Raw genomic sequence first — 12,134 nt, forward strand, 5'->3', positions numbered from 1 at the left:
AGTAAAACCAGAAATTATTTTGGATTTTGTATCGTTATTATCATAAAAAAATATTTTATAAAACAAGTTGTCACATGCTAAATCCACGTGTGAATGTTTTCCAGCTGTTCCGTGGTGTCCTGATTCAGGAGATTTTCTCTCTTTTGCTTTGCTCTTTTCCCCCTTCCTCCAGTGGATTCTCTTCTGTTTTCATGCTCCCCCCCAGCCCCCCGCTCTGGGAATAAGGCTGACTTCTATTTATATGCTCAGATGCTGGGGAGATGCAACCTCGTGGGATTTCTTTACAGCGCTCCCTGTTCACTCTTTCCCTCTCTCTTCTTCTTCTCCCTCTGTCCTTTCCTCATCTGTTTGAGCATCTGTAGTTAAGGGGTTAGCCTATTTATACGTGCTTAAACATGCCAGTAAACATCTTTTGATGTGGGGATTTTGGTTAAACTGCAGTGACCACAAGTGTTATCTTTCAGCCTCTCATGCACAGCAGTAGGTATCAAACGTATCCCAAACCTAAAATATCCTCTTGCATAAGAATTTCGAAGGTTTTCAGAGAGTTTTCTCACTTTGCAAAAATGTCCGCACACCCACACACGCACGCATGATGATAGATACATAACATTATACTGTACGCTGCAGACAGAAATCCCCTCTAGTAATGTGATTCTCGCAAACATTTCTTATCCATTAAGTGGGTTATGCATATTTATCTGCCTGGCTAACTGAGAGCAGCTGAAAAACATCACTGCTGCATAGCTGAACAAAACATTTATGGCCACCGCTCCTGTTTAGATATGTTTTAACAGATTTGTTTAAATAACAAGAGCATGCAGTCCCAAATGTACTTATTATTTACATTCTTCTGATCTATTCTTGCACAGTTTTGAGGATTTCATGCATTTGTACAGTTTGAAACACATGTAAAACTAATAACAAGTCAGATATAATAATAATAATATAATAATAAGTAACATATTTGTAATTCTTTTGCACCTCAGCCTTTGATCAGAAACCTCGAACTTTGGACCTGACTGTAGACTTTGCCTCTTTTCTTTGTTTTCTTTTGGGGTTTTTTTTGTTTGTCTCTTTATTTGGTTTTTTTTAATGAGATAAAAAAAAATTGAACCACCAAACCTACACAGCAAAAATGCTTTCTACTACCTGTTATATATTTAATCTTGTGGGATTATTTCTTTAAAGGCCCTGGTGTTTGATATTGTGTAAGTTTGTAAATATGACTGTAAATCAGTTATGGTATAGATGAAATTTACAGAGCAACACAGTGGAGTTTGTCCTTGCCTCGCCTGTGCACTTTCTTGCACCGTAGTGTTCGTAGTGTACATAGTGTATGTTTTGGTTGGTGTGTCTGCTGTTTGCCATTAATAACTGCAGCAGGCAGCCAGACTGAGAGGCTTGAGATATTCCCACAACATCTCCAGGCTCTCTGTGAAGCTCAGACACCACCTGCCACCATAGAGAGGGCACGTTATCTGGAATAAGTTGGCTGGCATGGTCACATCCAGCCCTGCAAATTGTTTAGCGAGCAGCACAGTGTAATGATTGAGATCCCATCCATGTGTGATGCTGTTTGTTATTCTGTGTGTTGATGCCTTTATTAATCCTGTCAGAAGTGTGAAACTTTTGCTGGCTAAAAAAAAAAAAAAAAAAAAAAGTCGTGGCTGAAAGATGCATCTGAGTTAATACGTCACCATTTTCAGTTTGCCCATCTGGTCTGTGAGTAGTAGGTTATCTACTTTCCTGAGCAAGAGGACTCCTTTAGACATCACTCTGAGCTTGAATTTGTATTCCAACAATGAGCTACCAAACAGCACGCTTGACAACAGAGGGACTGGATCTATTAGTTTGCCAAATCATATTCTGTTCAAGCGAATGCTTTATGAATAATTGATGGAAAATATTTGAATCTCTGCTACGTGATTTTGTGTCTCCTCAGCAGCCTTGTGTAAAATATTCCCCCAAATTCAGCAATAATGACTAACATGATAAACACTTGCTGTAGGTCTTGTGGTTTGGTTAACAAAAATATTTCTCTGGGGCTGCACATCATACTGGAGCTGGACATTAAAATGGTTGTTTCTTGGACCTTCTTTCCCTTTAGCCATTCCTGTGAAGCTGAAACAATTTCTCTTACTAACTTGCGAACTGCCAGCAGGTCATTACATTTCTCAAAAGTTGTTTTACTTCAGATTGTCTGCAGTAAACTGGAGAGGGGAGATGTTATGCACGTTATGTACATAACATCATCAGCCTTAGATGTAAGGCTGTATTTATTTATCCAAGGCTTTATTTAAAACTTCTTTTTTCCAGTTTTTAGGGCTGAAACTTTTTATAACCTAAAGACACTTCTGAAATGTGTTTTTGAGTTGGGACTGAGTTGGGTCATTTCATGACCTTAACCTTAGTATAGAAGTTAGTCAGTAATCAAGTCAGTAGTCTACAGTGGTTGTTTAATTGAACTTCCCTGTGTGCACTGTTGTAAAACCTCCAAACAGTCTACTCCTCACAGGTTTGCAGTAACAGCTCACTCAAATCCCTTCACCCCTCCTCTGCATCCTCAGGTCCTGCTCTGGTGGGTGTAGTCAGGAAAGACTGGGCCTCTCAAAACAGCATCGCCCTCTCCTGGTCACAAGTGGAACAGCTGCCCTCTGATATTGTGGACTATGAAGTCAAATACTATGAGAGGGTAAAGTCTTTTATCATGCAAAATAAAGAAACCACCCAACCCCTACTCAACCCCACCCCCACCTCAGTTTTCTTACTTTCTGTTTATGCACCATATGTCTTAATTACTCAGTGGCAACGCTGGTTTGTATCACAGTTATTTTAGCACTAAAATGCACCGCAGGTGATTACATAGACAGAGAACAATCACTGCTCACAGAACAATGTGCATTGTTAGCACAAAGTGTCCCAGATGTAAGTACGGGCGCATCCATAATGTATTGTTATCTCCTCTGTGTTCACCATCTGCTCTGATAGTTAATTGGATGAAAATTATGTGTTTTGTTTCAAACGTTGCTGTGATAATGGGCTTATGCAAACATACGTGTGTCCGCCAGAACTTGCTTTTGTTTATCGTCTCTGGCAATCTGTTTTCGCTTTTCTAGGAGCAAGAGCAGCTGAGCTACTCATCAACGCGGACCAAAATCCCCAGCGTGGTGGTAACAGGCCTCAGACCCTCGACTGTCTACGTCTTCCACGTGCGCGTTCACACCGCTGACGGCTACACAGCCTACAGCCCCAACTTTGAGTTTGCCACCGCAGCTGAGGGTACGACCGTGGAGGAGTGAGCATGAGGGAATTGTGGCTGTGTTTGGGTTTGTATCGGTTGTGTTTTAGGTCGGAATGGCGCTGATATTCAGTCATTCAGTGACAGCAGATGTGGAGTTTTCTGATTAAAACAAAGCACAGGAGAAGAAGGGAGTTTTAAAGGCACTTGGAGTCATCGGTTTGGATCAACAGGTCTCTAAATTCCCCTACAGACATTTTATGCTCTTTTTTTCTTTTTGCTATGGATCAGTGAAACTCATCAGTGCTTCCTCAGGCATGAGCCATTTATTTAAATGTTTATAAGCTGTGTAAGTTCTCTTGATGCACACATAACGCTCTACTGATTCTAATCCTGAAATATGCAGGAATGCAAAGCCTCCTACAAGGTACACACTTTAGGTGATGAATATGTAGATGTCCACCTTCACATTCGCAGTCTCCCATTTACGCATTCATCTGACGTGAGACCGCTTATATCCCTGGACTGTACTTCTACATATATACTGTCTTCCCTCTCACTTTATTCTGCCTACACAGCGTACACTCTTGTAGTTCCACATCACACACAACACAGGTATTTAGATCTTTCTTGTCTTTCTTAATTGTTTCACTATTTCATTGAGTGTAGTCAGGACTCATCAAAACGACACTTTGGATACCAACAGGTACAACTCAGTCTGTTTTCCACTGTGCTTTCTCAATTTCTTCAGATCCTGATATCGCTGATCAGGGTCAAGTTCTGGTGGTCGTCACAGCATCTGTAGGAGGCTTCTCACTGTTGGTCATCCTTACCCTCTTTCTCCTCATCACTGGCAGGTAAGATGCCCCAACCCCATTTCCCCTGCATTCACACACACACACACACACACACACACACACACCCCTCTGTGCTTCTCTCCTCATAATCTCCAGAGTGATGCTACAACCAGAAGTCTGTTAATGGACTCTCTTGTGCCACCCAAGCAGACACTCTTATTTTCCAAATGGCTGAACCAATTTTCTGCCTAATTACTCAGCATGTAATGCGTGTACCAGCAGTTTGCTCCATTCCATTAACTTCCACAGATGATCTCAGACTTTTGTCTTCAGTCTGCTTCTGGTTCACAGGGGTTTACCATTAGTGGTCCTTTATAATAAACAATGAAAAATGGCCCAGCATCAGTCAATACTTTGCCTGGATTTTTTACCAACTTGTGATACACGCTGAAGTGATCATGCAGAAGTACACGATCTACATTTTACCAATCCCTGTCCTCATTTATATCTGAAATATATTTCAAATGTACGGCATTAGAGGCATAGGTGAGCTATCCACCTACCTGTCTGGAGCCTCTTCCTGTCTCTCCATTAAGTGTGCTGAAAAGATGTGTATGATTTTCATTTCATACTGTTTCAGCCTTTCAGCCAAGAATGGGCCATATAAGATAATACAGCAGAAGAGAAAATACAGTATGTGAATGAAACATTACAGTGTCTAAATATCAGAAAAAAGTCCCTAAAGTCAACTTGCAAAGCATTAGCACATTTTAATCCAATAATGACATTTTCAAAAGCAGCCTTTTCTGTGTGTTTTTTTCGACAGACAATGCAGAATTTTCTTTTCGCTGAATACCATACCAGTGTTTCATTGCTACTTTTTATTGTAGCTCCCCCTCACTTGGAAGACCAAGCCTTGAAAGCCTTGAACTTGTGGGATTCTAAAGAGGATAAATGTGGCAGGATGGAATAAAAAGAACCACATAAAGGCACGAAAAAAAATGCTTTAAAAGAGTGGGCTACAGAAAAGAGGAAAATGGCTGTTATCCACCAGAGACATCTTTGCAAACCAAAAGATTGATGAAGTGCCATTAGAGGCTCAAGCCTGCTTAAAACAGCTTTATGTAGTTACTGCTGTCAGAATAAATGTGCACTTTTCCACCTTATTTCTGTGGGCAGTAAGTCGGTTAAATGTCATACTTGTTTCCTGCTGATAATGTCAACTATTTCACCGCGTCTTTGAGCCCAAACCTCCGAGAGGGTTATTAGCAGAAGGAGATAAGACGGTGAGGAAAAAGAATGAGATGTACAGGGATGTTATATGGTGATAAAGGATTCTTACACAGACTGCTTCACCTGTACAGGTGCCAGGGGTACATTAAAGCCAGGATGAAGTCAGAGGAGAAGAGGAGGACTCGCTTCCACAGTGGACATGGTACTGTAGATGATGTTGTTCACCTCTTTCTCCCTCTCTCTCTCTCTCTCTCTCTCTCTGTGTGTGTGTGTGTGTGTGTCTCCAGGTCCCAGGATTTTAGGTTTAACATGAGTCATACAAACACTGGTCATAGTTTGTCTCAGATTACATTTTTAATGCAGTTTTTATCATGAGTCAAATATAAGTTTGTCTTTATGCATTACTACAGACCTTTCCAACTCACTGTCTTTTTAATTAGCTCCACTGACTTGGCTGGTGGAGTGAACTGAAGTTTTGTGGTCGTTTATGGTTAAGTAGGTTAGAGCACTTGACTAAGGTCAGTGTGTCAACTCTCTTCGCAAACTACATAGGCTGATAAAAGTTCCAAAAGCCTGTTGTTTACTGTTGTTTAGGTTATATGTTTGTCTGATTCTCTATCTGAACAGTCAGGCAACAGTCAAAATGTGTCTTGTCCTTTCAATAGTTTGTCATGTTTATCTGCCACAGTGTTTTATAAATATTTAACACATTTTTGTAACTACACAATATCTTATAAATAAGTCCTTCTGCGTGGACACTATTGATTGTGCATAATACATATTGGTGCTAAATATTTAGCCGTTTTCAGCCATCCAATTCTCACAGTATCTCATGCCCTCATTATTGGATTGTGACAAGGCTTCTTGCTGTTCCATTTTCACCCAAGTGTTGGTCAGATAAAACTGTTTTATTGATTGGTATACGTAGTAGTGGGGTTGGGGAGGGGGCTATGTCCTGTAATTTACTAAGACGGCCTGCAGTGACACAAATGCGGCTCCTGACACAAAGCTAACATTCTATCATCCGAGGGTTTGATTTGAGGATTTGTGTTTGATCCAAGAAGAAGATGAAGAACTGTGAATAAAAATGTTGTAACTTGTTGACATACTAACACACACCCACACACACCCATGTTCTGTCTGTGGACAAGGCCTGTCTGTATGTGTGAACTGCTACTATTTCATGCTGTCCTCTGTGTCTTTCCCCCCCAGCGTGCAGAAAGTTGAAGAGTTTTGCTGCAGAGTTTTCGTGCCATGCGTTTTTGTTTTGTTTTTTTTAATTTTGCATATCACCAGGGTCTAGTTTTACTCAGAGCACATGACAGTCTTACCAGTACAAATGCTCATTTCTGGGCCTTTTCTTCAGATATAAAAATTACTTGAACAGCTCTAATCCTTGCCCACAGTCTTTTCTTGTTGTTTGCTCTTTGCTGTTGTGTGCTGTGGACGCATCATCCAGACAGGGGATGCCAGCAGGCACAACAAACTGGTTGAGAAGGTTTGTTCTATTATGGGGCTGAGCTTAGACACTCTGGAGGCAGAGGGAGAGAGTGCACTCCAAAGCTGGAATCTATCTCCGACAAAGCCTTCAACCCTCTGCAATATGTGCTGACACAGCTATAAAGTACATTTAGTCCCCAGCTCATCTGCTCAAGGTATACCAGGGACTGCTTCAAGTTATAATCATTTGTGCCAGTCATCGTGTACAGTGCTCACTGCAGCAACGTCCCCAGCCTCAACCACCAAGATGATGATAAACTCTGGCTGCCTGCAATGTCTTTATACGCTGCTCTGGGGCATTTTCTCTTATTTTTCCCTTCTCTCTTGATGAAACAACAGCAAATCCTTATAGTATAAGAGAAGCAAATACAGCATTTATTGTGGTCTCATATAGCAGCACTTTACTGGAGCAAGAATCAACTTCTCAGGCACAGTCTTGACAAATATTGAACATAATACTCTTTGATATATCAGAATTTACTGTGGGGCAGTAGACCAAAGATATCTTCATGCAGGCAAAAGTTTTGAATTAAAGTTTTGGTCTGCATTTTGAATAAATTGAGAGACTGACTATAATGTGGTGCAAAAAAATATCATTTAATCACATTCATGAACGGGTTGTGCACACATTAAACACATTTTGTACATTTTGTACATCAATACTTTCATCTCTAAATTAAAATTCTACATCACCAGTGCAGGTGCGTCCTATTTCACATTATGATTATACAAAATACTGTGAAAACAGCTAACCGTGCCAACAAACATCTGTAGATCAGCCGATGCCCAACGTAGAAGGTTCTGGAGATTATCTGTATCTTAGAGATGTGTCTGTGTCTGCATTAACCTTATTACTTTCATCTTGTCTTGTCTCGCAGCAATACAGCTGTGTGGGGTTTTATGTTCCAGTACAATATGTAAGATATTGTAATGCTGCACGCTGTATGTTGTGTTTCTTCGCCTCCAGTCCCATTCTCTGGGATTAAGACCTATGTGGATCCAGACACGTATGAAGACCCCACTCAGGCTGTGGAGGAATTCACCAAAGAAATTGACCCTTCATACATATGCATCGAGAGGGTGATTGGTGCTGGTAAGATGCTGCATGCACACAGATGTACACAGGCGATATCCCACAGAGTTCATGTGTTTTCTGCATTTATGGCAGGAACAGCATGTTTGTCACCTGTGTGCAAATGAAATACATAAACTCGTGACTGGTAACAAGGTAGAAGAGGTTATTTAGTATTTCTTAAATCTGAGTTTAGGATTTAAAAAACCTTTCAGCCACTTTCAGCAAGCTGTGTTTGAAGAAATTTACTGTATTGTACCTAAGACGAGCAAAGCCGGTGCTGCCGACTATGAATTATGATGTTAGATGGTCCATTAAATAGAGCAGATTGTGTCTGGTGTTGAGTTGACTGTACTTTCTGTAACATGAGCTCCATCTGCTGGATGGAGGATTTAATGACAGATGTTTTAAATGACTGCAATTGTCGTTTGTTGTCACATTGTTTCTGCATTTTCTCTTTTGTTTTACCCCTACGTTTTAACATTTTTTGGCAAATCATTGTTTATATTTAAAACCATATAAAATGTTTGTTTCACCTACAGATGCCCTTTTTTGCATGGTGTTATTCTTCTGACAGGTGAATTCGGAGAAGTCTGTAGCGGACGGTTGCGCATACCTGGAAGGATGGACATCGCTGTGGCTATAAAGACACTTAAAGGCGGCTATATGGAACAGCAGAGGCGAGACTTTTTGCGTGAGGCTTCAATCATGGGACAGTTTAACAACCCAAACATCATCAGGCTGGAGGGTGTGGTGACCAAAAGTAAGCTCCAGACTTTTTCCGCACATCTGACCATGACATGCCTTCACTTTAGTCCCTTTTCTGTGTTTGTCACTCAAATCACATCTTTTACCTTTTTCCTCAGGCAGACCAGTAATGATAGTGGTTGAATACATGGAAAATGGAGCACTTGATTCTTTCCTCCGGGTGAGAGGGACACGTCTTCACAGATCTGCACCTGTTGCCTGAAAAAATTTTGTCTTCCATTGCATCATGTTTGTCCTCTCTCTTTCTCACAACCGCTCCAGACACGTGACGGTCAGTTCACAGTGCTCCAGCTGGTTGGCATGTTGCGCGGCATCGCAGTGGGCATGACCTATCTGTCAGACATGGGTTACGTTCACAGAGACCTAGCTGCTCGCAACATCTTGGTGGATGAGAACTTGGTGTGTAAGGTGTCTGATTTTGGCATGTCCAGAATCCTCGAGGATGACAGTGAAGCGGCCTACACTGCTACAGTGAGTTTGAATCCAACAGTTACTGCGAGATGTCACAGTCTGACAGTTATTGCTGTTAGAAATGGTGAAATCTCTTTGTTTTGTGTCAGGGAGGAAAGATCCCAATACGCTGGACAGCACCAGAAGCTATTGCTTACGGAAAATTTTCCTCGGCTAGTGATGTGTGGAGTTATGGCATTGTCATGTGGGAGGTGATGTCGTATGGTGAAAGGCCCTACTGGGAGATGTCCAATCAAGATGTAAGCTGCTGCTCTTAAAACCTCATTCCCACTAAAATGTAATCAATACACAAAAAAGGTATTTATCATTTGATGTTCATCTCAGGTCATTTTATCAATTGAAGAAGGCTACCGTCTGCCAGCACCAATGGGCTGCCCCGTGACACTGCACCAGCTGATGTTGCACTGCTGGCAAAAGGAGTACAGCCAGCGACCACGTTTCAACAACGTGCTCTCTTTTCTGGACAAACTCATAGTCAATCCCAGCAGCCTGCTCACTTTGGTGAATGATGTTCAGAGGTAAAGAATCACTTCATACAAATGCTGTGTGAAAGGACCATGTTGGTGACTTTGCATGTGTTACCATAGAACTATCTAAAGCATGCTGTTGCGTTGTAGTGCAGTCACTGCTTTCACTTTAAGTAGGGTGTGACAATCATGTTATTTCAGATACATTATGTGAGACTTGTTATTTATCCCATTTTTTTATCAGTGATGACTCTATGGTAAGGCAGTTGAAAGAAGACAACAACAAAGACCAGCGTGGTTTTCATCTCCTTTATGCCCTTGCATTTGTGTATGAATTAATGTGCCGTTTGTTGGAATATCAAACACAGACTTAATGCACATGTCATCTTGAAAAAGACGTTGCAAAATGCTCTCCTAATTTCAAGAGTTTCTCAGCAGCTCACATGACCCCAGACAATAATGATATAGTTTCGGAGCCCTTTTTGCAAGGCTGGTTGGCAAATGACTGATAATAATGTAGCATCTACAGAGTTTGTCATTCACGGCTGTCATTCAAAAGCACCAACATAGTTACTGAAAGACTTTTGCCCAATGACCTGCTAACTTATCTTTTTGCATTGCATAACTTTTTGTTTGTCCTCTCAGTTTCCCCGACTCCCCAGAGGACATGCCAGACTACCCTCTTTTCATCTCCATCGGCGACTGGCTCGACTCCATCAAGATGAGCCAGTACAAGAACAACTTCCTTGCAGCAGGATACACAACACTGGATTCCATTTCAACTATGAGTATAGAGTGAGTGAAGCCAAATTACGCACAGCTCAGCTACAGCATCTAAAAGCACATTAAAAGGACACAAAGCAGCATCAAAGGAGCAGTAAAAATGGTGAAATTGTAGTAAAATTGATTCCACTATTAAGCTTTGTCAAGAAAATGTCTGTATGTGTGTCATGTAGATTTATTTTAAATATTAGTTTTATTTTTCTAATGCGATGATGCTATGTTGTTATTGTTGTTGTTGTTGTTGTAGTTGTTGCATGTCTGCCTGATGTTTGTCTTCTCCCCTTCAAGTGACATTAGGCGCATCGGGATCTGTTTGATTGGTCACCAGAGGAGAATCATAAGCAGCATACAGTCTCTCCGCCTGCAGCTTCACCACATCCAACAGAGTGGCTTTCAAGTGTGAGACCATTGCACAAGGACAGACTGTGTGTGTGTGTGTGTGTGTGTGTGTGTGTGTATACACACGGAGCTGGAGACCACCAGCCTGTTAGGTGTAGCAGGTGCCACACGCTGCTCATGCGAGAGCGGGCTGCTGCTAGGCCACATCTGGGTCTAGTTAATACACACTCATCATCTTATGGATCATCGTCAATACAGCCTCCACAACAACCAACCTCTGTCGGCGTTGGCCAAAATGCGGTCTCTTTGTTATCTCAGCAAATACTAGCATTCACTTGAATTTAGGACTTATTTTCTCTAGTGTCTATTCAAGTGTTCACCGATACCTCTTCTCTTTCCAAGTGACAATCCAATGGTTTCTATTGACTTTGAATGGTCTCAAGTCTTGTTACCTCATGACCAGAGAGTATCTGGATAGGACATGGTAATGTGTGGTACAGTATGTGAGTAGAAGAACAACCTTTCCAGCTGGTTAATGAAACAATTCACCAGAAATAAAGATTTACAGAACGGTATATACAATGTTTTTTGAACTGAAGACCGCTGAATGTCAAAAGATTTTATAGAGATATATGTTCTATCCTCATGATAATGCAGTATGTCTTGTACAAAAAGTCTTGTGAAAGTTGTATGTTTTATTCAGTATGTTTGTTCCTTAATAAACAACCCTATTTTAATACTTTGTTTTTCTCTCAGGCTTTGACCACACCAGGGCTGAGCGCCTATCTCTCTTTTTTAATTGCTCATGCACATTAACACACACAAGCAGGTATTCATGGCTGCACTCTCTCTCTCTCTCTCTCTCTCTCTCTCAAGCACACACATGCACAGTAACAGTGTGCTCTTAATTGTCACTCAAGAGACAGACACGTTTTCTGGACGTGAAGAATTGTCAGGTGAGTTTGTCAAATGGGTGCTTGTGAAAGTGCTGTAGATAAAAGGCATGCAGCCTTAAGGAGACATCTACTAAATGTGGCAAACACTTTTTCTTCACTGTCTACAAATATTTAGATTTCTCGAGAATGAATGAATAAAACAAGAGTGGGATGTATTCACAACAGGGTAACATTTATTATAGTCATTATAAATTGTTAGCAAAAATAAATAAATTTCATTTTTCAATTTGACCTTCAGAAGCTTAGAACTTTTTGCAAAAAAAAAGGATTAATTTCCTTTCCTTTGATTTATTTGTAATTTCATTTTAATTGTTTATTTTTGTACGGTTTCACATATTCCCTTTATTCAGATTGTGGTAAGTAAATGATGCCAGTGTGAAGTTATGTATTTTATGCATCCCATCACTGTAACAGTGTGTTGATGAGGATGCTTAAATGGCAGTTTCTTAGAGTGCCATGTCTTAGCATGTGCCGTGGTGTATATATTTACAACAATTTGAGGCTCTC

General features: G+C 40.8%; 1 protein-coding gene across 1 annotated transcript in view; it reads left to right on the forward strand.

The window, feature by feature from the left end:
- Positions 1-11,392, forward strand: part of LOC124059744 (ephrin type-A receptor 6-like) — a 28,166-nt gene extending 16,774 nt beyond the window's left edge. Inside the window, exons 7-18 of the mRNA XM_046390034.1 lie at positions 2,571-2,695; positions 3,120-3,282; positions 3,993-4,098; positions 5,403-5,473; positions 7,739-7,864; positions 8,421-8,606; positions 8,710-8,771; positions 8,873-9,082; positions 9,172-9,321; positions 9,407-9,600; positions 10,195-10,344; positions 10,621-11,392. Of these exons, the coding sequence (XP_046245990.1) occupies positions 2,571-2,695; positions 3,120-3,282; positions 3,993-4,098; positions 5,403-5,473; positions 7,739-7,864; positions 8,421-8,606; positions 8,710-8,771; positions 8,873-9,082; positions 9,172-9,321; positions 9,407-9,600; positions 10,195-10,344; positions 10,621-10,735 (1,658 nt within the window). The 3' untranslated portion in view covers positions 10,736-11,392. The remainder of the gene's footprint in view (positions 1-2,570; positions 2,696-3,119; positions 3,283-3,992; positions 4,099-5,402; positions 5,474-7,738; positions 7,865-8,420; positions 8,607-8,709; positions 8,772-8,872; positions 9,083-9,171; positions 9,322-9,406; positions 9,601-10,194; positions 10,345-10,620) is intronic.
- Positions 11,393-12,134: the final 742 nt, after the last annotated feature.

This window comes from Scatophagus argus, chromosome 1 (genome assembly GCF_020382885.2).
Source record: "Scatophagus argus isolate fScaArg1 chromosome 1, fScaArg1.pri, whole genome shotgun sequence".
In the NCBI taxonomy this organism is placed as follows: domain Eukaryota; kingdom Metazoa; phylum Chordata; class Actinopteri; family Scatophagidae; genus Scatophagus; species Scatophagus argus.